Genomic DNA, 21,845 nt, shown 5'->3' on the forward strand with positions numbered 1-21,845 from the left:
ATAAGAACTATTCCCTTGAGGAGTTCAGACCACTTTGCAAAGTTACAATTTGCTTGTTCCTCCACCATTCACAGATTATTTGCTATACATTTCAAAGAGAGATGAATATAGAGATATCCCGTGTTTACAATTCATTTAAATGATAGGATGTTCTTTCGACCTCTGAAGTATCAGAATACAGCATAGACAGGGACTGTTGATTACATCATTGACCCTACTCATGCATATATAAATACACAAACATTATCCCTCCACATGTCTTTTGAGGGTTATTTATTTTGCAGGATGTTTAACCCTTTCTAGCCATGCGTCACATGAGGCTACTGTAGTTATGTGAGGATGCAAGGTTTACTATAAAAGATAAGTGGAAAGAATTAAAAATTATAAACCATCTGACAAAACAAGGATTGTGAGATTTATAAAAATATCACAAACTGCAGACAGGTAAAAGGATGTTTAGGGGGCTCAAGATGAAAAAGACATTTCTGCTAACAACAAAGAGTTCTGCACATATATTCATAATGCATAGAAAGTAAAAGATAAAAATGACAGTAGGGAATTTCAGAGATGTGGATAAGGAAATGGAAAATTTGTTAAACAGTTCTTTTGCAACTGTCTTTACAGGGATCATATTTTCTGATACAGTAGGGGAAGATTTATACACTATGCTCAGCAGATAACAATGGAGCTGTTTGCACAAAACCAAATGCTTGGAAGGTAGACAAAGTAACAAATTCAGATCATCTTATCATCATATGTGTTACAGGAAATGAGGGTACAAATGACGGAATTATTTTGTTTTTGGAATACAGATCATTCCTGAGGAAAGCAAAGTGGAAAATGTAACACCTTTGTTTAAAAAGTCCACAGTAATATTAATGGTACTAAAATTATTATTTATTTGTATTATTGTAGCACCTATGAGCCCTAGTTATGGTCTAGAACCCCATTGTGCTAGGTACTGTACAAACACAGAACTAAAAGATGGTCCCTGCCACTTACAATCTAAGATCTCATTCAGAGATCTGAGAGCACTCAACACATTTTTACAAACTAATTGTAAACCAAACTGTTGGCCTCTTTTCTGGTTGCTTTGCACTGCTGATGTATTATATATTTATAGGGCTCTAACTGAACTCTTACTGACCATTATATAAGTATACATCAGTTCAGAGCATAGATGCACCACCATTCATTGTGTGGTCTGATGGACTAGGCATAGTATTGGGAGCCAGGAAACCTGGGTGCTGTTCCCAACTGTACTGCTGATTTGCTATGTGACTTCAGGCAAGTCACAACCCTCTCCTCATCATACTCCACGTCAGGTGTTGTTAGTTACATTTACCTAACTTTGTAAAGTGGTCTGAACTCCTCAAGGGAATAGTTCTTTAAAAAAAAGCAATGTGTTATTCACATACACAAAGGGACACAATTAAATTAAAATTAAGCAGCAAACTGAAAAAGAAAGGGTTATGGAAGGTTATCTTAAGTCTATGAACCCAGAGTACAGCTACAATACCAATAAAAGCAAACAAGACACTGTTGTCCATTCACTGAGGGAGAGGAACAGGAAAAGAAGTGATACTACTACTGCACAATACACCTGCTAGCCTTCATCTAGAATATTGTGTTCTGTTTTATTCACTCCTCCTTAGGAAAGATATTGTTCTTACATGTGTGATTCCATGTGGCTAAGACTACTTCTTCAGAACAAAGATGAAAGAAATTGAGTTTATTCTTAGGGTTCAAGAAGCCATGAGTTGACCAGAGAGAAATATTCAAACTGATGCAGGAATGGAAAACAAAATTAACTGTTTATTCTGGCAAAAGAAATTTCCAGCCTCAACAAGAAAAGTAACAACTGAGCACAAAAGAAGATGGAGAGAATCCTGGTCAATAACAACCGTTCAGAACTTGAAACAAAGACCCTGTGGTCAAAAAGCAAAAGAATGTGAATATTATTAGAGATGGGGTATATAAAGCTATTGATTGCTTAGGACAATTTCTGCCTAGGTTAAAAAAGGAAGTAGATAATCTGCCACAAATGTTGGTTTAGTTGAATGCTATTAATGGAGGTACTACCAAAATGACAGTGTTCCACCGCTTTCATGAATATCATTTAATATTTAATGGGTTTTTCCAGAGCTCGTTCTATGGCCTATGCTACTCAGTCCACATTAAGCTTTTAATGACCCTAAATATTTGCAAGGAAAATGAAACTAAGGAAGTACTATAACTGCTACAAAGCTTTGTGATGTAGCAGAATGGAAGTAGTTGTAGGGAATAGTCACTGCACTCAGGACAGCTTCCTTCACAAAACAAAACAAAAAGGAAGTTCAGAGAGTTGTAAAAGCAAAGTTCAGAGAGTTTTTTTGAATGTGTTCAAAAAAAGAGATAAGGGGCTTCTCTATATGGTGCTTGTGACTCCACTGGGGGTGGGAGGGCATGGGATATACATTTTTGTTTGCACTAGTGCCCACGTGGCTGAGGCTGGCACACACTAGAAGTTCCCTAGCGCACATTAATCTATTCCCATTTCAAACTGTACTATCTCAACGCACACCAGGGAACTTTTAGTGCATGCCAGTAGAGTCCATGTAGCCCAATTATTGCATGACACACTGGTGAGGACTAAAATTTACATGTTTCTGGTGCAGATTTAAGCACCGTGTGGACAAGCCCAACAACTCTGGGGAACATTTTCAGAGGTGCAAAGGGTATTAAGAGCTGGGCATGTAACAGTCCTTTGTGCCTTTGAAAATATCCCCCTAAAACTGTACCCAAACTTGTCAGTAGAAAGAGACAACTCACTTCCTTGTTGATGGAAAATGTAGCTGTTTTGTAAAGTGAAATATGATTAACAGCTGTTAAAAAAAGAGAGCTAGCACTGATGGATGCAGTGCAGGCTACCCCACACCACAAGCATGGCTCCAGCCTGCTCTTGTACAGTCACATCTTCACTGAGCACGTAGTTTTGTTCCCTTGCTCATGCATTTCTTGACTCCTGCCATGCTTTCCACAAGCCTGTACACATGAAGCACGAGCTGGGATGGCAACCTTTGTAAAGTCCACTATGTCCTGGAGAATTCAACTCCTACAAAACGAGCCAACACCAAACTTTTTGACTTGCTGCCAAGCTACTGGACAGGATGGAAAATAAAATAATCCAAGGCGTTGTGGGTGCTGATGGAATTCATGTTAGCCCTGTCAAGTACAGAGAGTTTGCAGTTTTTTTCTCAGTCTGGAAGAAGTATAAAGATATTAACTAATTATTTCTGCAGTAGTCAATTGTCTCACACTGAATATCTAAGGCTCAACATCACAACATTTTTATTAGTTGATAAAGTCCCTTTGGATTGGAAAGACACCAAGGGGTTAGACAGAGCAACACCCTTTGCAAGAATGATTTACGAACACAGACATAGCACTGCTCAATTTACTTAGGCATTATGAGTCTTTCCAGCAAAGAGCCTCGAAGTGAAGGAAAACATCCTTTTCACTGGCACTGGGATGAAACAGAGAAGTCTGGATCTGCAACTGAATAGCTATGCAATTTGTTATGAGACAATAAATGGCAACTGAAATTAGAAAATCAAGCAACAAATGGCATTTTAGCCCTGAATACGTATAAGACATATTCATGGCACCCTGTCTGCTTGTTCTTTGTGGGGGCATGGTACTTTACGCCTTCCTCCTGTACTGGTGGCCAGAACACTTAAATGATTGACAGCGGTCTATTCCTAGCTTTGTTCAAATGGATCATTCCTTACTTTACAAGAGTTGCACAGAAGTTGGGTCTTATATATGAAACTTTTTTTTCCTTCTGGTAAAGTTATGAAACCTCATATGTTAAGGGAACTTACAGGTTGGGAGAGGACTGTATTGAAAAGTGAACAGATCAGACACACCTCTGCGAGGGTATTAACAAGGATTAACAACCCATAATGTATTCATTAAAAGCTTATGGATAACTGGAAGAAATAAAGGGAATTTGAGGTAGAGGAGATGTGGTCCAAAACACGAGATTTGCTCACTTCTGTGCCATCTCGATTAAGCTGCTAGGAATCCAATTGAAAATTCGGAATCAATTGCATTTAGCCCTAACCAGATTGGCTATTTTCTTCTAGCAATCGGATGACTATTTGAGCATTTGACATTAACAACAGACATGGAGGCATACCTCTGCTAACGTCATCAGGTTCCTCATTTTTTTTTAAACTGAAATTCATAAAGAGGTCACCACAATAACTAGAGCTTATTTTCCTTGTATGGCAATGACTGTGTTGCTGGGAGGATAATTTTCAAACTCTGATGGTGATTTTCCAAGTACACTAGGCCCTGGTTTACACTAGGAGTTGAGGTCGAATTCAGCAGCGTTAAATCGATTTAACCCTGCACCCGTCCACACAACGAAGCCCTTTTTTCGACTTAAAGGGCTCTTAAAATCGATTTCCTTACTCCACCCCCGACAAGGGGATTAGCGCGAAAATCAGCCTTGCTGGGTCGAATTTGGGGTACTGTGGACGCAATTAGACAGTATTGGCCTCCGGGAGCTATCCCAGAGTGCTCCATTGTGACCACTCTGGACAGCACTCTCAACTCAGATGCACTGGCTAGGTAGACAAGAAAAGGCCTGCAAACTTTTGAATTTCAATTTCCTGTTTGGCCAGCGTGGCAAGCTGCAGGTGACCATGCAGAGCTCATCAGTAGAGGTGACCATGATGGAGTCCCAGAATCGCAAAAGAGCTCCAGCATGGACCGAACGGGAGGTACGGGATCTGACCGCTGTATGGGGAGAGGAATCCATGCTATCAGAACTCCGTTCCAGTTTTCGAAATGCCAAAACATTTGTCAAAATCTCCCAAGGCATGAAGGACAGAGGCCGTAACAGGGACCCGAAGCAGTGCTGCATGAAACAGCCGCTCCGGGTCAGAGCCCCAAACATTCCACTTCTATGATGAGCTGCATGCCATTTCAGGGCGTTCAGCCACCACTACCCCAGCCGTGTTGTTTGACTCCTTCAATGGAGATGGAGGCAACACGGAAGCAGGTTTTGGGGTTGAGGAAGATGATGATGATGAACTTGTAGATAGCTCATAGCAAGCAAGCGGAGAAACCGGTTTTCCCAACAGCCAGGAACTGTTTCTCACCCTGGACCTGGAGCCAGTACCCCCCGAACCCACCCAAGGCTGCCTCCCGGATCCGCCAGGCGGAGAAGGGACCTCTGGTGAGTGTACCTTTTAAAATAGTATACATGATTTAAAAGCAATCATGTTTAATGATTAATTTGCCCTGGCATTTGCGGCTCTCCTGGATGTACTCCCAAAGCCTTTGCAAAAGGTTTCTGGGGAGGACAGCCTTATTCCGTCCACCATGGTAGGACACTTTACCACTCTAGGCCAGTAGCACGTACTCGGGAATCATTGTAGAACAAAGCATTGCAGTGTATGTTTGCTGGCGTTCAAACAATATCCGTTCTTTATCTCTCTGTGTTATCCTCAGGAGAGTGATATCATGCATGGTCACCTGGTTGAAATAGGATGCTTTTCTTAAGGGGACATTCAGAGGTGCCCGTTCCTGCTGGGCTCTTTGCCTGTGGCTGAACAGAATTGTTCCCCGCTGTTACCCATGGGGGCGGGGGAGGGGGCTAGCCACATGGTGGGGGGAGGCAAAATGTGACCTTGGAACGAAAGCACATGTGTTATGTATGTAATGTTAACAGCAAGGTTTACCGTGAAAGAGTGTACCCATTGTTCTATAAAATGTGTCTTTTTAAATACCACTGTCCCTTTTTTTTCTCCATCAGCTGCATGTGTTTCAAGGATCACAGGATCTTCTCCTTCCCAGAGGCTAGTGAAGATAAGAAGGCAAAAAAAACCGCACTCGCGATGAAATGTTCTCTGAGCTCATGCTGTCCTCCCACACTGACAGAGCACAGACGAATGCGTGGAGGCAGACAATGTCATAGTGCAGGAAAGCACAAAATGACCGGGAGGAGAGGTGGCAGGCTGAGGAGAGTAAGTGGCGGGCTGAAGAGAGGGCTGAAGCTGAAAGGTGGCGGCAGCGTAATGAGAGGAGGCAGGATTCAATGCTGAGGCTGCTGGAGGATCAAACTAATATGCTCCAGCATATGGTTGAGCTCAGGAAAAGCAGCTGGAGCACAGACCACCGTTACAGCCCCTGTGTAACCAACCGCCCTCCTCCCCAAGGTCCAGAGCCTCCTCACCCAGATGCTCAAGAATGCGGTCGGGGGGGCCTCCAGCCACCCAGTCACTCCACCCCAGAGGATTGCCCAAGCAACAGTAGGCTGGCATTCAATAAGTTTTAAAGTTTTAAACTTTTAAAGTGCTGTGTGGCCTTGTCCTTCCCTCCTCCACCGCCCCACCCGGTGCTTCTCTCCTCCATCATCCCTCCCAGGCTACTTTGGCAGTTATCCCCCTATTTGTGTGATGAATTAATAAAGAATGTATGAATGTGAAGCAACAATGACTTTATTGCCTCTGACAGCAGTGATCGAAGGGAGGAGGGGAGGGTGGTTAGCTTACAGGGAAGTAGAGTGAACCAAGGGGCGGGGGGTTTCATCAAGGAGAAACAAACAGAACTCTCAGACCGTAGTCTGGCCAGTCATAAAACTGGTTTTCAAAGCTTCTCTGACGCGCACCATGCCCTCCTGTGCTCTTCTAACTGCCCTGGTGTCTGGCTGCGCGTAACCAGCGGCCAGGTGATTTGCCTCAACCTCCCACCCCACCATAAAGTCTCCCCCTTGCTCTCACAGATATCGTGGAGCGCACACCAAGCAGTAATAACAGTGGGAATATTGGTTTCGCTGAGGTCTAACCGAGTCAGTAAACTGCGCCAGCGTGCTTTTAAACATCCAAATGCACATTCTACCACCATTCTGCACTTGCTCAGCCTGTAATTGAACAGCTCCTGACTACTATCCAGGCTGCCTGTGTACGGCTTCATGAGCCATGGCATTAAGGGGTAGGCTGGGTCCCCAAGGATAACTATAGGCATTTCAACATCCCCAACGGTTATTTTCTGGTCTGGGAATAAAGTCCCTTCCTGCAGCTTTTGAAACAGACCAGAGTTCCTGAAGATGCGAGCGTCACATACCTTTCCCGGCCATCCCATGTTGATGCTGGTGAAACGTCCCTTGTGATCCACCAGTGCTTGCAGCACTATTGAAAAGTACCCTTTGCAGTTTATGTACTCACCAGCTTGGTGCTCCGGTGCCAAGATAGGGATATGGGTACTGTCTATGGCCCCACCACAGTTAGGGAATCCCATTGCAGCAAAGCCATCCACTATGACCTGCACATTTCCCAGGGTCACTACCCTTGATATCATCAGGTCTTTGACTGCATTGGCTACTTGCACCACAGCAACCCCCACAGTAGATTTGCATACTCCAAATTGATTCCTGACTGACCGGTAGCTGTCTGGCGTTGCAAGCTTCCACAGAGCTATTGCCACTCGCTTCTCAACTGTGAGGGCTGCTCTCATCTTGGTATTCATGTGCTTCAGGGCAGAGGAAAGCAAGTCACAAAGTTCCATGAAACTGCCCTTATGCGTGCGAAAGTTTCTCAGCCACTGGGAATTGTCCCAGACCTGCAACACTATGCGGTCCCACCAGCCTGTGCTTGTTTCCCGGGCCCAGAATCGGCATTCCACCACATGAACCTGTCCCATTAGCACCATGATGCCCGCATTGCCAGGGCCCGTGCTTTGAGAGAAGTCTGTGTCCATGTCCCCATCACTCTCGTAACCGCGCTGACGTCGCCTACTCGCCCGGTTTTGCTTTGCCAGGTTCTGGTGCTGCATATACTGCTGGATAATACGTGTGGTGTTTAACATGCTCCTAATTTCCAAAGTGATCTGAGCGGGCTTCATGCTTGCCGTGGTATGGCGTCTGCACAGAAAAAAGGCGCGGAACGATTGTCTGCCGTTGCTCTGACAGAGGGAGGGGCGACTGACGACATGGCTTACAGGGTTAGCTTACAGGGAATTAAAATCAACAAAGGGGGTAGCTTTACATCAAGGAGAAACAAAAACAACTGTCACACAGAATGGCCCCCTCAAGGATTGAACTCAAAACCCTGGGTTTAGCAGGCCAATGCTGAACCCACTAAGCTATCCCTCCCTCCGGTATTTCAGGCAGAACTGAATCTCCATTGAAGTTTTCAAGGTGCCCCTGACAGACCTCACCAAAACGATTGTCGGCCGTTGATTTCACAGAGGGAGGGAGGTAGGGAGCAAATGAATACAAAACAAATCTGGTCTATTTCTTGTTTTGATCCACTCCATCTATCTTTTACATCTTTGGCTGGCAGCAGACGGTGCAGTAGGACTGCAAGCCATCCTCATCTCCTGCCTGCTCACCATAAGATGGTAAAATAGGACTGCCTGCAGAACTAAAGAGAATGACCTGGTCGAGTCACTCCTAATTTAGTCCCTGCGCCCATATCTGCCCAGGCGCTCCTGACTGACCTTACAGAGACGGCCAGGAGCACCTAGGAAGCGATGAGGATGGTTTTCAGGCCTATTGCACTGTCTGCTGCCACAAGGCAATGGGTTGTTGCTGCTGTGTAGCAATGCAGTACCACGTCTGCCAGCACCCAGGAGACATACGGTGACAGTGAGGTGAGCTGGCTCCATGCTTGCCGTGGTATGGCGTCTGCACAGGTAACTCAGGAAAAAAGGCGCAAAACAATTGTCTGCCATTGATTTCACAGAGGGAGGGAGGGAGGGCCTGATGACATGTACCCAGAACCACCTGCGACAATGTTTTTTGCCCCATCAGGCATTGGGATCTCAACCCAGAATTCCAATGGGCAGCGGAAACTGCAGGAACTGTGGGATAGCTACCCACAGTGCAACACTCCGGAAGTCGACACTAGCCTCGGTACTGTGGAAGCACTCCGCCGAGTTAATGCACTTAATGCACTTAGAGCATTTTGTGTGGGGACACACACAATCGACTATATAAAAATGATTTCTAAAAACCCGACTTCTATAAATTCGACCTAATTTCATAGTGTAGACATACTCTAGGAGACTTGATTCTCCTTGTGTCTCCGTGCAGGAAGATAAGCAATTGCTAGGGGGAGGATAAAGCAAAATGATTCTATCTTTACCGAGAGGCTTAGATACAGGTTTATAACAGAGACGTATAAATTGACCAGAAGCAGTGATGAGAAACTATGTGAATACGAAGAAACTTGGACCAACCCTTTCTAGCAGTAGGTAAAAAGCAAACTAATATTACTGGCAAGGAAAGGAAAAATGTATATCTTCCTAATTCAAAAGATCATATTTGTTCTGTGAGCTCTTAAGAAGTGTAATAATGAATACAGTAGAACTGACTTTAAAAGCATGGATCCTGGGGGCACCATGATTTGATATTATTATGAAATGTTCACTCTATGTGAATCGATGAAACTGATCATTCCAAATCAACTGTGTTTGCAGATACAAAATCTCCATCTTACAAGGACAAAGTGAGTTCTTCTAGGTGGTCTAGTGCACAGTGAAATTAGTCAAATTATTTATGATTCTAACTGGCTCGTCCATAAGTTGTAATATTCTTTACCTGGAATTGAATGGTACTCAGATGAGAATTCTTAAAACACTGGAGAAATCACTTCCTATCTGACCCGTGCAACCAAATGACGACTGATAAGGATAAGCAAGGAGAAAGCACATTGAACAACTCTCTCAAATGGGAACTCTTTTGGAAAATAAGATCTGATTCATATATTGTAGCTGAACGACCAGAACAAGTCATGATCATTAAAATCCAATTCCACTGTATCAGCTTGAAATACAGATAAATATGCTATCTCATCGATATTCCTATTTTGTTTTATGTCCCACTTTTATTGCTTTGTATATCCCATTTTTATTCCTGTTTGACATCTAAATTAATGACTACTAAAAATAAAGAAAAATATCTTTGTCCCTAACTTTCACCCTCCAATATATAGCTCTTTTTGGCTCAATAAAGCCAATTTATCATTGTTTAAATGTGGAAACCTATCAGTAGCATTCATTTAAATGTTCTATCAAGCAGAAAGAGTTACTAATAGAAGAAATACAGGCATAGGGTTACATAAATTACGACTGTCGTAGTTATATCTAATTTTCCTATGTGTGAGCTGGTCTTGACTAACTCTGAAACTTGCCGAAAGAGTATGTGGGGTTATAATGACTGAAACCCTGCACTAACAGAGTCCTTGCTATTCCCAGTGCTACCATCAGGTGTAGCTATGATATTAGATAGGGTTGTATTGCAACCCACTGTATGCACACAGGAAGAAATGCCAAAAGTAAGGCCTCTGTATATATTTCTTTGCCCCTAATGTGATACAGCACAAATCTATCATATGCCATGTTTCAAACAGATTACCTACATCAGCTGAATCTGAAAACCTGTCAGCAAATACTTTAAGGAGAGAAGTCCATAACATGGAATATTATAGCTTGTGTTAGAAGTTACATACTCGTGCATGGAGGTGATTTTACTATAATTTATATGATCACATCATTCAATTACTGTATACAGTAGTTGTGCAGTTAACTCTCTTTTAATTAGAATATTGTTTGTTTTCCACGTAAGGAAACATGCAATGTATAAGAAAGAGTTTAATGGGCGTAAACAACAAGAAACATCTCAAAACAAGAAAACTCATTAGAAAACTACACTGATCCTGCAAAGAGTTGCCCATGAGATTACTTTCACATACTCTGAATAGTCCCAGAAAGTATGGTGGGGCTGCTCATATTGTGTAAGTCTTTGCAGAACTGGGAGCTAAGAAACAGTGTTGTCAAGCACTCAGATTCAGCAGAGTGACTATGACAGTGATTTCTAAACTGCCCAACATATGATGATACTGACAACAAGCTAGGATCCTGACAGCTGTGCCTAATTTGCATAAATTAGTTTTAATTTTTATTGTTAATATTGGTATGGCGGAAGGTCTTTTGCTTACTGTGCTAGCACTACTCAGTCTTTGAAGAAATGCTTCATTGTTGCTAGTTCTGTGATGTAGAGTTTTTTTTATAGCTGGTGCAAGGGTCAACTTTGGGGGCAGAGTTGCTCCTGAAATATGAGCATTGGGTTTTGGCTGAGATTCCTGAAAGAAAGGATTGCCTGCATGCTGTTTGGACCACCTCTGTTCAAGGACTAGTATATATGGTGTAAAAATTAAAAACCCCTCTAAGATTCCATATCACTGGTTTCTCCCAATAGGAAACTGACTGGCAAGGGCTTGTAATGTGCTATCACTTGGCAGGAAGGCAATGACATGTAAGTGCAGCCCATGGAAATTACAGGTCCTAGCATACTGTGCTCCCTCTTGATCTGAGCAGAGGCCATGTTGACCAAGATGTATCATTCCATGATAAAACATGCAGTTTTTGCATGCTGCAATTTTTCATTAAAAATGAGGGTGACTGCCAACCAAACTGTATAACTGTTGGCCTAATTACACCTATAAAATGCATTTTGATCTCTCCTGCAATATGGTCATTCTGGCTCTGAAGAAAAGCAGATATGAATGAAGTATCTGACAATCCTATGATGGGAATTATTAATACATAGCTTAATGCCATCATCTTTCATATATATATATATATATATATATAGTGTACGTACATGTGTCTGTATGTATATATAACCCACAATATATATTATTTCCAATTTGACTATATTCCTTGGGTAAATATATCTAAATGAAATTAGCAAAATCAAGCCATAACAATTTGTACATTGCTATGCAGGCTAGTGATGAATGAGTAGTTATTTAAAACATCCACAGCTGAATAGTTAAGCACCTACTATATGTCTTCAGCTCTCAGTTTCTTTTTCCACATCATCGTCATCATCAATAACCTTAATTTATCAACAGCAAATATTCACACACAACCCCAAGGCAAACCCTGAAGTCAGTACTTTTTGTATTTAACCTTAAAACATTTTGAATAGGAAAGTAGCTAGAAAACCCAGAAAAAAAAAATCACGGGAAGTACAGTGCAGGAGCAGGTGGTGTTGGAAAAGTGGCTCTGAGAACCTTTGAATCGCCTCAATTCCGCCTGCTTCAGGGGATGGCACGGCCTGCAAAGTGTTATGACCACTTGCTCTCCCATCACCCGCTCCCCCTCTCCCACCCTGGGGAGCTGAGAAGAGGGAGACAACGTGGAACCATATATGCCAGCTTTATGTGGCTTCTGCACCAGTGGAATTCTCACTGAAAACACTGTCACTCCTTTAAATCCCCTATGTACTACCAGAGAGGCATATGAGGCCCATTGTCAGAGCCTTATGTGTGGCATGTACACGCTACTGAAAACATATGATGATGCTAAATTTTCTGCCTCTAACAGAAAATGATGAGGTTTAATTGAGTCACTGCAAGAACAAAAGATAAGTACAAAAATCATGTATTATGTAGATACCCTAAAGCTGAAGTTTTTAAGGAGACAGTGACAACCTGAAATATAGGCAACTTTAAATACATTAATCTATAGTAGCTGTGGATATTACAAATACTCTTGAGATCCTCTACCAATTGTTGTATTCCTAGATTTTAGTCTCCCCTCTTAGAAGAGAGAATCACACAAGCAACAGGAGAAACTGACAATAGCAAAATTGACTATGCACAAAGATTGAAATCCTGCACCACTGACGTCAATGGAGGTTTTGCCAGTGATTGCAGTAAGGTTAGGATTTCACCCAAAGTGTTGTCAAATGTGGAAAGTAAAACAAACTATGGGGCAAAAATAAATCAGAAAGAAGTGTGGTATTTAGGTATTCTTGAATGTATTAACAGAGCATTGTTTGTTGGACAAAGGAGGTAGTTGCTCTGCTCTACCTGGTACTGGTGAGGCCTCTGTTGCAGTACTGTGTCCAACTGCGAACAGCACAATTTAAGAAAGATGTGGACAAACTGGACAGAGTCCAGAGGAGAACAAAAATGCTAAGAGGTTTAGAAACCCCTATCGCTTGAATCTCAGTAAGCACAGAAATATCAGTTCAGCCTTCGTTCTTCTTTTTTTAAAAACTAACATTACAACACCACCACTATTTATCTATCTGGATTTTGCCCCAGTTGAGAAATTTAAACAAAATCCATACAATAAAAATGGAAAATGTATACAGTAAAAATTATCGCAGTGGTTATTTAAACTTCTTTTTTGTTATAGATAAATGTTCATATAGTACTAACGAGGGCAGGGCCAACATTGTAAATTCCACGAGGATTGGAGGGTAAAAGCAAAAATAAAACAATGATCACTGCTCATAATAAAAGATGTGTGTTTGCTTAGATGGGGAGACATAACAGCAAACCTATATTATTGCAACTCTCAGCATGTACTCCAGCATTCCTATCATCTAAATTGGCTAGTATGCCTCAGGAATGTTTATGTTTTATGTTATTTTAGTGAAGAAGAAATGGGAACACTTACCTGGTACACCAGGTGGAGTTTTTAGATATTTGCCATTAAAATGTTGAATTACTACTTCACATTTTTCTGTAGACTCCATTCTGGAAAAGAAAAGGGGGAGGAAGAAGCAATTATTATTAGAGTATTATGAAAGTGTGCAGTCAGCAAAGGAAGGCCCGACACAGATGTCGAGAGAAATCTCAAAAGCTGCTCTTGCTGAATTCTGCAGAGATGCAGGTGGAGCAGTTCATTACAATATGGTATTAGCTAGCAAGGAGAACTTGCCACTATCAAGCATTGCAGCATTTTTCCTGGCTGCATGCAGGCTGGAACCGTGGCAGTTAACAGCTTGCTTTTGTGTCTTAGGGAACACCTCAAACAAGGACATGTTGAGTGCTTCTTGAAAAAGCTCAGGACCTGATTCCAAATTTCTGATGCACCCAAAATGCCCCCAAAGAATGTGCAAAAGATACAGGACCTAAGCTAAAACTGAAGGGGAGTGAAATGACAATAAGTCAGGATTATAAAGTGGGTGCACAACTGTTTAAAAAAAAACAAAAAAACCCCAAAAAACAACTTCTCAAAGACTAGTTATCAATGGTTTGCTGCCAAACGGGGAGGAAGAATCTAGTGGGTCTGTCATGTATCTGGTACTATTCAAGGTTTTCATTAATGACTTGGATAATGGGGTGGAGAACATGCTTATAAAATCTGCAGAGGGCACCAAGCTGGGATGGGTTGCAAGTATTGTGGAGGACAGAATTAAAATTCAAAATGATCTGGATAAATTGGAGAAGAAGAAAAAAAATCAAATGCACAACTACACAATGAGAAATAACTGGCTAAGTCGTAGTACAGCAGAAAAGGATCTTGAGGTTACAGTGGATCACAAATTGAATCTAAGTCAACAATTGCAGACATTTTCAAAAAAGGATAATATTATTCTGGGGTGTACTAACAAGAGTGTAATTGTCCCAGGCTACTTGGCACTGCTGAGACCTCAACTGGAGGATTGTCCAGTTTCAGGAGGTACAGTTTAGGAAAGATGTGGAGAAAGGGGAGAGAGTCCAGAAGAGAGCAACAAAAATGATACAAGTTTTAGAGAACCTGACCTATGAGGAAAGATAAAAAAAATTGGGTATGTCCAGTAATGAGAAAAGAAGACTAAAGGGGGCGCTGATAAAAGTCTTCAAATATGTTAAGGACTGTTATAAACAGGATGGTGATCAATTGCTGTCAATATCTACTGAAGGTAGAACAAGAAACAACTGCAGCAAGGGAGATTTAGGTTAGATATCAGGAGAAACTTTCTAACTATAAGGATAATTAAACACTGGAATAGGCTTTCAAGGGAAGTTGTGGAATCAGCATCATTGGAAGTTTTTAAGAAGAGGTGAGATAACCGCTATCAGTGATAATCTAGGTCTACATGGGACTGCCTAAGCATGCGGGCCTGGACTTGAGAACCTTTCATTGAGTACATTTCTATGATTTCATTATTACAGAGTAAATAAATTATGGAAAATTGATTATAAAACAAAACCAACAGAAATTTGTACTTGTGAATTACATGAGTGCAAGCCATGGATGGAGACAGACATTACTGCACAAAATCTTGTCCTGGTGAAATGACTCATCATTCACCTGATATAATTGTGAATTGTAGTTCGAAGACACGCATAGGACTGCAGCAGTAATAATAAATATGCACCTATAGGACTGAAGTGATTATAAAGAATACAAAGGTAGGAGCCAAATCCTGAGCCGAGTTTATATCATTTTAAGAAACGTACAAGCCATTTTACAGGACCTAAACGGACCCTCTCAACAGGCTAACTGATCCTGAGAACAGTTGCTCATGCTGCAGAATAGGAATTAAAATGTCTGGGGCTGGGGGACAGGGATGATGACTCATAATTAGGCAGCAAAGACACTACAGATATCACATTGTGGATTTTTTTTCAAGCTCTCTTGAAAGATTATATTCAATACTCGTTCCATATTTTGATTCTGATCTAGGTGTTCTTCCAGCTAGGAGACTCTAATGACTTAAGTATTACTTCATTCTCACAAGTCAAGATCCTTTTAAAATAAATTCCTATACAACTCCTACCACGGACTAGTAAGGGGGGAAAGAACAACATTCTGCAGAGCGTACCTATTCTCTAGAGCCTCAACCCAGTGCTGAGAGGGGCGGCTTATCTCCTTAGATAGGAGTTTGCCAAGAGTTAGAAAAAAAAAACTGAGCAAGAGAATAGGATGATTAATAGTCCAAGCAGTACAAAATCTTTTCTTAGTTTGTTTTGGGTGAAACCATTATAATTGTCCCTTCTGGGTTCTAACCATGAGACAGTCTTTTGTAGCTCCGTTTTTACTGCCATTTCATGTAGGATGGGCTGTTTCCACGAGCACAAAGACAGCTACTTAGATTGTTCACTTTGGCTTCATTCAGATTTAACTAAGCGAATGTCTGCAGCAAGCCTTTAGAGACCCTTGTCTCTGAAAGCATAAATGCAAGAAAAGTCTGTTGTCTGTAGCTGCGGGCGCTTAGTGTCAAACCACGTTATGTTGCACCAAACAGCAGTGACAATTTCATTTGAATACATGGGGCACATTTTAACAAGCCAAAGCAGCGGCGGCAAAGAATGCAATTGAGGAGCTGCCAAGTGAAAGAGCCTCAGCGCACTCCACACATTTTATGTGGGAAGGGAATAAAAGTGAAACCCACAGTGCTCTAGGATAAAAAGGCCATCTCCTGAATAGCTGTCTTAGAAAGAATGCACCCATTTTCTTCTCAAGTTTCACAATTAACGGCTCTCAAATGCCAGCACTAGCTATCTGTAATCTGGCACACGCTTCACTTGAAACCGACACTAGCATTATCAACTTGGCCTGAAAAGGCAGCATAATAGACAAAGCCGTCTTTACATGTTCCATTCCGATGTGCTGCTGAATAACTACAACTGCATGCATTATTCCTCCATGCTACCTGAATCCCCTTGAGTCTTTCAGAACGGCTGTGTGTGGCAGGTAGACCTTCCTTCCAGAAATATGTTAATTAGACCTCTAGCCATTAAGTAACACTTGAGACATCTTGGATATGTCTCCCACCTATGGACAGATGCATGAATTATAATTTTCAAATATACATATGTAGTATGTGGTGAAGTATCACCTCTTCTTTTGTTTGAGATATTTAAGGTTATAAAATCATTGGGGTGGTATGGAGACTACAGGAAATAGATATGACTTTAATATTATAACTACTCCATTATGAGACCTTATTTTCAAGTGTTTACAACTTCGCCAAACTGTCACCATTTGGGCTGAAATATTGCATGATGGTTATCTGCCTCAAGTGGATTTGGTTTAGGGACAATTTCAGCCAAACCAATTCAGCTGTTTCCAAGAACAAGATTAGGGAAAAATACATTGTTTTGCCCACATTAAAAAATTCTGGCTTCATTTGCTTTGGAAAGCTGTAGCATCCCCATGCCTTGGAGCAAGGGCTTGAAATTTGACTGTTGTTGTCAGAGATGTGCTTTCACTGTCCTTGTGAAAATCTGTCCAAATCTGTCCAAGTTATAAGCCTTTTTAAAAAAATCACATTACACATACGTTTCTTCGATTATAGCAGCTAAATTCCCCAAGGTTCTGTCTGCACCAAGCTGGTCCAGCGTGGGGCTAAGCAGAACTTTCCCTGCAATTGTAGTTCTGGGCTGCAAGTTGTGCCAGGGCTGGGTGAGAGTCCAGGCACCTAAACTGAGAGCAGGAAACCTATTTCTCCTGTGCTGTCAATGACCCTCTCCTCCCCCTCAATCCCCCCATGCTGAAGCCGCAAAGAGGAGGAAGCTGTGTGATTTGAATGCATAGGGGACAAGAACTGGATCTGGGGGACCAGGGAATAGACTGGCTGAAGACTGGAACCTTAGGCTGGTGGCGAGAGGGGGAAAAGGAAACTGGGAATGGGAGTAAGAGGACTGGGTTGGTGGTGCCGTGAGCCAGTAGTTGGAAGAGACGAGACTGAAACCAGATGAGGAGGCACAGGGAGATGGGGAGTGGCTGGGCAAGGAGCCTGGGACTGAGAACTAACGGGTGAGGGAAGAAGGTGAAGGAGGGATCAGACAGATCAGATTAGGAACCAGGACTGGTTGGGTAAAGAGACCGAGCCAAAGACTGTGCGGGGAGAAACTGAGAGGACCCTGGGAAAGAAGATTGGGACTAGGAGCCATTGGGAACCGAATGAGTCAGCAGTCCTGTGGAAAAAAATTGTGTGACCATGTAAGTCAAGACTGTATAATAATGCAAACACACAAGGGACAAATTCTGGCATTTCTTAACTTTTGAGTGCTAGACTTTGCAAGCTTAATAATGTTCTTTTAACATAGTTTTTGTATACTGTATTTATATATTATGTTAAGTGCATAATTGTATGTGTGTGCAGACATATATGTGTTTGTGTGTATTTTACATATATATAGCTAACTGCTGTGCATTTTGTTGCACTGGCAAATTTTTTATTTAAATAAAAACAGTGCTAAAAAGAATTCAAAATTTTCAAAAGCTATGCACCAAAGGACAGAATTTACATAAATTGGCTGTAAATTGAGTGCAAATGAGTTTTGCAATCCATACATTTATTGCTATTGCATAAGTTTTGCACACTCAAGTCACTTCTGTGAACAAAGTTGTGGGTTCACAAATGGAGACCTCTGAAAAATTACCCCTTACTCGTAAGGTTTGATTTCACATAGAAAACGGGAACATTTAGAATGAAGGATAGATCCCGTGCTTCACCACACTCTGAGGAGCTGCAGCACCACACATCAGAATTTACCCTTTGGCTCTGAGAAGACAGTGAGTTCGTGCACGGACACACTGTTGGCAGCCTAGATTTCCCGCACTGACTGTGAGGGGCACATTTTCAAAGCTGGCTGATCAAGCTGCACCCACCATCTATTCCTGTGCAGAAAAATCACAAGATATACAAAAATTCTCAAGATAGACAAAGATTGAAAAATGTGCATTTGTGCACACAAAACAAATAATTGCATATATGTAAGTGGGAAGTTATATGTACAGTTTGTAAGGATGACCCTAGGTGATTGGTAAACAGGAGTTAATCTGCAAATGGAATTATAAGGGCTATTTGGCCAGGGTAATCTATTGAAGCACATCCTCAGTTCCCTCCCCAACTCCTGGAGGATCTGGAGAGTCAGAGAAGGTTCTAGCATTCTGAAAATAAAACAACATTGTGAAATCTTGCCTCCTCCCCCACCGCATTAGCTCCTCTTATGGTTCTCCAGGCAGAAATTACAGATTATCCATTTTGCACACATACATAGGGCCAGTGAATGGAGCTATGCCAATTCTCTCCACCTGAGGATCTGGACCATAATTCCATGTTTGAATTTATATATGCTTGTGTTTCCAAGGTGCAATTTAGGCACCTAAGCTTGAAAATTTAACTCTGAATGTCCTCACTGTTAGCAGGATTAAATCAAATGGTTAGTGATATTTTAGCAAAATTACTCTGGGATTTGAAGGATTTAATTATTTTTGCTTTAAGAAAGTAGTAAAAGAGTACGTCTAAGAGATTATCCTAAAATGTGCAATATCTTATTTAATAAACTGAAACAACTCATTGATGTGTTTTAAATTACTCATTAATTCATGACTAGCAGCAGAAAGTGTTTATTACTCCTGGAAACAGTTTTGCGGGTCTCCCAATGCATTTCTAGCCTTGGCAGGTGGTGAGATATCGAAACCTGACTTCCCTGTCATTCTGATTTACCATCTTGTTTTAATTCCACTGAAATTTTGATAGACCCTCAGCACTTGCTATGGGCAGAAATAACATTTGGGATGCTCATGTTACATACTGTACAAGAGCCTGACCCTTAACATGGGGCTGTGTGTGGGCAAAAGGGCCCACCCACACAGAGCTCAACATATGATTGAAGTCTGCATCGTCCTTTTTTTTAAAGTAATGGCCACAAAAATTATGTAAGAAATAAAGTAAACTGGAAAACAAGATTGTAGAAATAAAGATCCTAATAAGGTCACAATTTGTCATGGAAAGAGATGGATGTAAAATACCTCTGGAAAATGGGTAATACCAACTTTCTAGTGGTAAAACAAAATTGTTTCTGTTCTAGATGGTTCACAAGATATTGCTTTCAAACTCTCTTTAATAGTGCACTTTTGGTAGTAGTCCACAATTTAATGGAAAAAGTCCCAGGCACTAGACCAGTTCATGCCCTACAACATTTCTGAAGGTACTAGGGTGCATCTTGTAAATATCATTGTTGGGTAAGAATTAGTTTGGAGAAAATATGACCCCACCAAAGTCATAGGCCAAATCCTTTTAATATTCTTAAAGGTTTGGATAATTATTTTAAAAACTCTGAATTTCCTTTTCATTTGCCTCTCTCTGTACCTCTTGATTCTGATTAAGACTAGAAATTGAGGCGCCCAAATACTATAAAGAGAGCTATTCTTACTATATTTCTGGCCCAGCAGGAAAGTGTTGAAAATCTCTAAAGAAAAGCTGTTCTCATCAAATCTCCAGCCCAAATTTGCAAACTCAAGATGTCTGGATAAAGTTCATATAAAGAATTAGAATTCCGTATGCTTAATCTGAGTGAATCTTACCACCAAACCATTTGAGGTTTATCCTTCCCTAGCAAACAAAAATTTATTCTATTTTAAAAATCTGTATTATTCCCCCTTATAGACCATTGTGGCTCCACAGGAGTCATTATTAGCTGTTATAAATAATGGGGATCCTTCACAATGTTAGTGCAAATAAATATATAGAAAGCCTTCTGGAAATAAATCTACTGTACTTACTCATTATGCAGATTAATAAAATGCCAAGTAAAAGTTTAAGAACATAAACATATATTAGAAAGAGCAACATGCTGATTAAGTGGCTACTACATAACAAATATTTGATATCTTGTAATTCTCACTAAGCAATAAAACTATGTGGCTTGGTTCGCACTTACACTAAGGCCCCTTTAGACTCCTTAGTGTAAATTGTGTGAGAACTGGGCCCTGTATTTTTAAATGCCACCTGAATATTCGGAGATTTTTTGGAATTAAAGGGTCTCTGTTATATTCAAATTATGGTTCCCTTCTGTGAGTTATTAATTTTTATATTAATACCGGTCTGAAGATCTTAAGGTGCTTTGCAAACATTAATCAAGTAATCCCTGAGATACCCTTATGTGGTAGGGAAATAAAAAAATATTCTACAGATAAGGAAACTGCAGCAAAGAGGTTAAGTAACTCGCCCAGGGACACAGAAGGAATTGGAGTCAGACCCAGGATTAGCAATCAGGACCTCATAGTTCCCAGGCATGTAACTCAGACCACATTTTGTTCTTATGCTCTCTGACTGTGTCCAGGATAGAGGTTTTGTTCAGTGGGAGCGTGAGAATAGGTGGGCTAAAATACAGTTGAATATTCTGGATAATCGTCAAGCCACAGCAATTAGAGCTGACCTAGTCCAGTGCATGATAGTTTATTACAACACATTTTCTAGTACTTTTTTCCATCTACTATTCTTCACTCATGGAGTTTACATTACTTTATTTGAGAACCTATTACACAGTCTATGATACTTTACTGTCAAGCATTAATCATGCACTGTAGGTCCCTGTGGCTAGTCTAGGGTATCGGTTCTCAGTCTCTTTACCATTGTGGGCCGCATATGCAGCTGTGTGTGTTATGGGGGCCACATCAACACAATACATATACTACCTGTATGGACCTGAGGATGTCACATGGGCCGCAGCTGTGTGCTGATTGGGCCGCAAGCAGCCCATGGACCCCATATTGAGAACCACTGGTCTAGGAGCCAGCTGGCAGTGGTGTGTCAGTATCTCCCTCCTGATACCTGTGCGTATGTTTGCGGGGGAGGGGAAGAGAAGCAGGATGCTTCCTCTTTCCTCACTCTGGAATCCTGTGCAATGGAAGTAGGGGAAATGGACCTCTTTGTCCCCTAAATTCAGATGTGAGAACGGTCACACCTGAGGACCAGACAAGGTAGGACTAGGGCCTAGGAGGGGGAGGGGCGGGGAGCGAGAGAGAAAGTGAGTGTGTGTGTGCACATGCACAGTGGGACATATGACACTGCTCCCCAAAAAGACAATACAGGTATTGTTTTGGGTATGGGACGAGATTGGGAAGATGTCAGGGTCTTCCTGGGAGTGAGAAGGGAAGGGTGGAGAGTTGTCTAAGAGAAAATCTGAGCCCTCAAACAAATCACCTGTTTCCTACCAAACTCAGTCGATGGACCCTGCACGGTTTCATTAGCTGTAACTGTGAAACTATTTTGGCTCTTTTTCGTTCCTTCTCTTCTTTTTATTCCCTTGAGGAATTGTAGCCTATTG

General features: G+C 41.5%; 1 protein-coding gene across 3 annotated transcripts in view; it reads right to left on the reverse strand.

Moving 5' to 3' along the window:
* RBMS3 (RNA binding motif single stranded interacting protein 3) overlaps positions 1-21,845 on the reverse strand; it is a 755,157-nt gene that overhangs the window by 152,841 nt on the left and 580,471 nt on the right. For all 3 annotated transcript variants that reach the window (XM_043540891.1, XM_043540894.1, XM_043540892.1), the window contains one exon: positions 13,468-13,547. In XM_043540891.1, the coding sequence (XP_043396826.1) occupies positions 13,468-13,547 (80 nt within the window). The remainder of the gene's footprint in view (positions 1-13,467; positions 13,548-21,845) is intronic.

Source organism: Chelonia mydas, chromosome 2 (assembly GCF_015237465.2).
Source record: "Chelonia mydas isolate rCheMyd1 chromosome 2, rCheMyd1.pri.v2, whole genome shotgun sequence".
In the NCBI taxonomy this organism is placed as follows: domain Eukaryota; kingdom Metazoa; phylum Chordata; order Testudines; family Cheloniidae; genus Chelonia; species Chelonia mydas.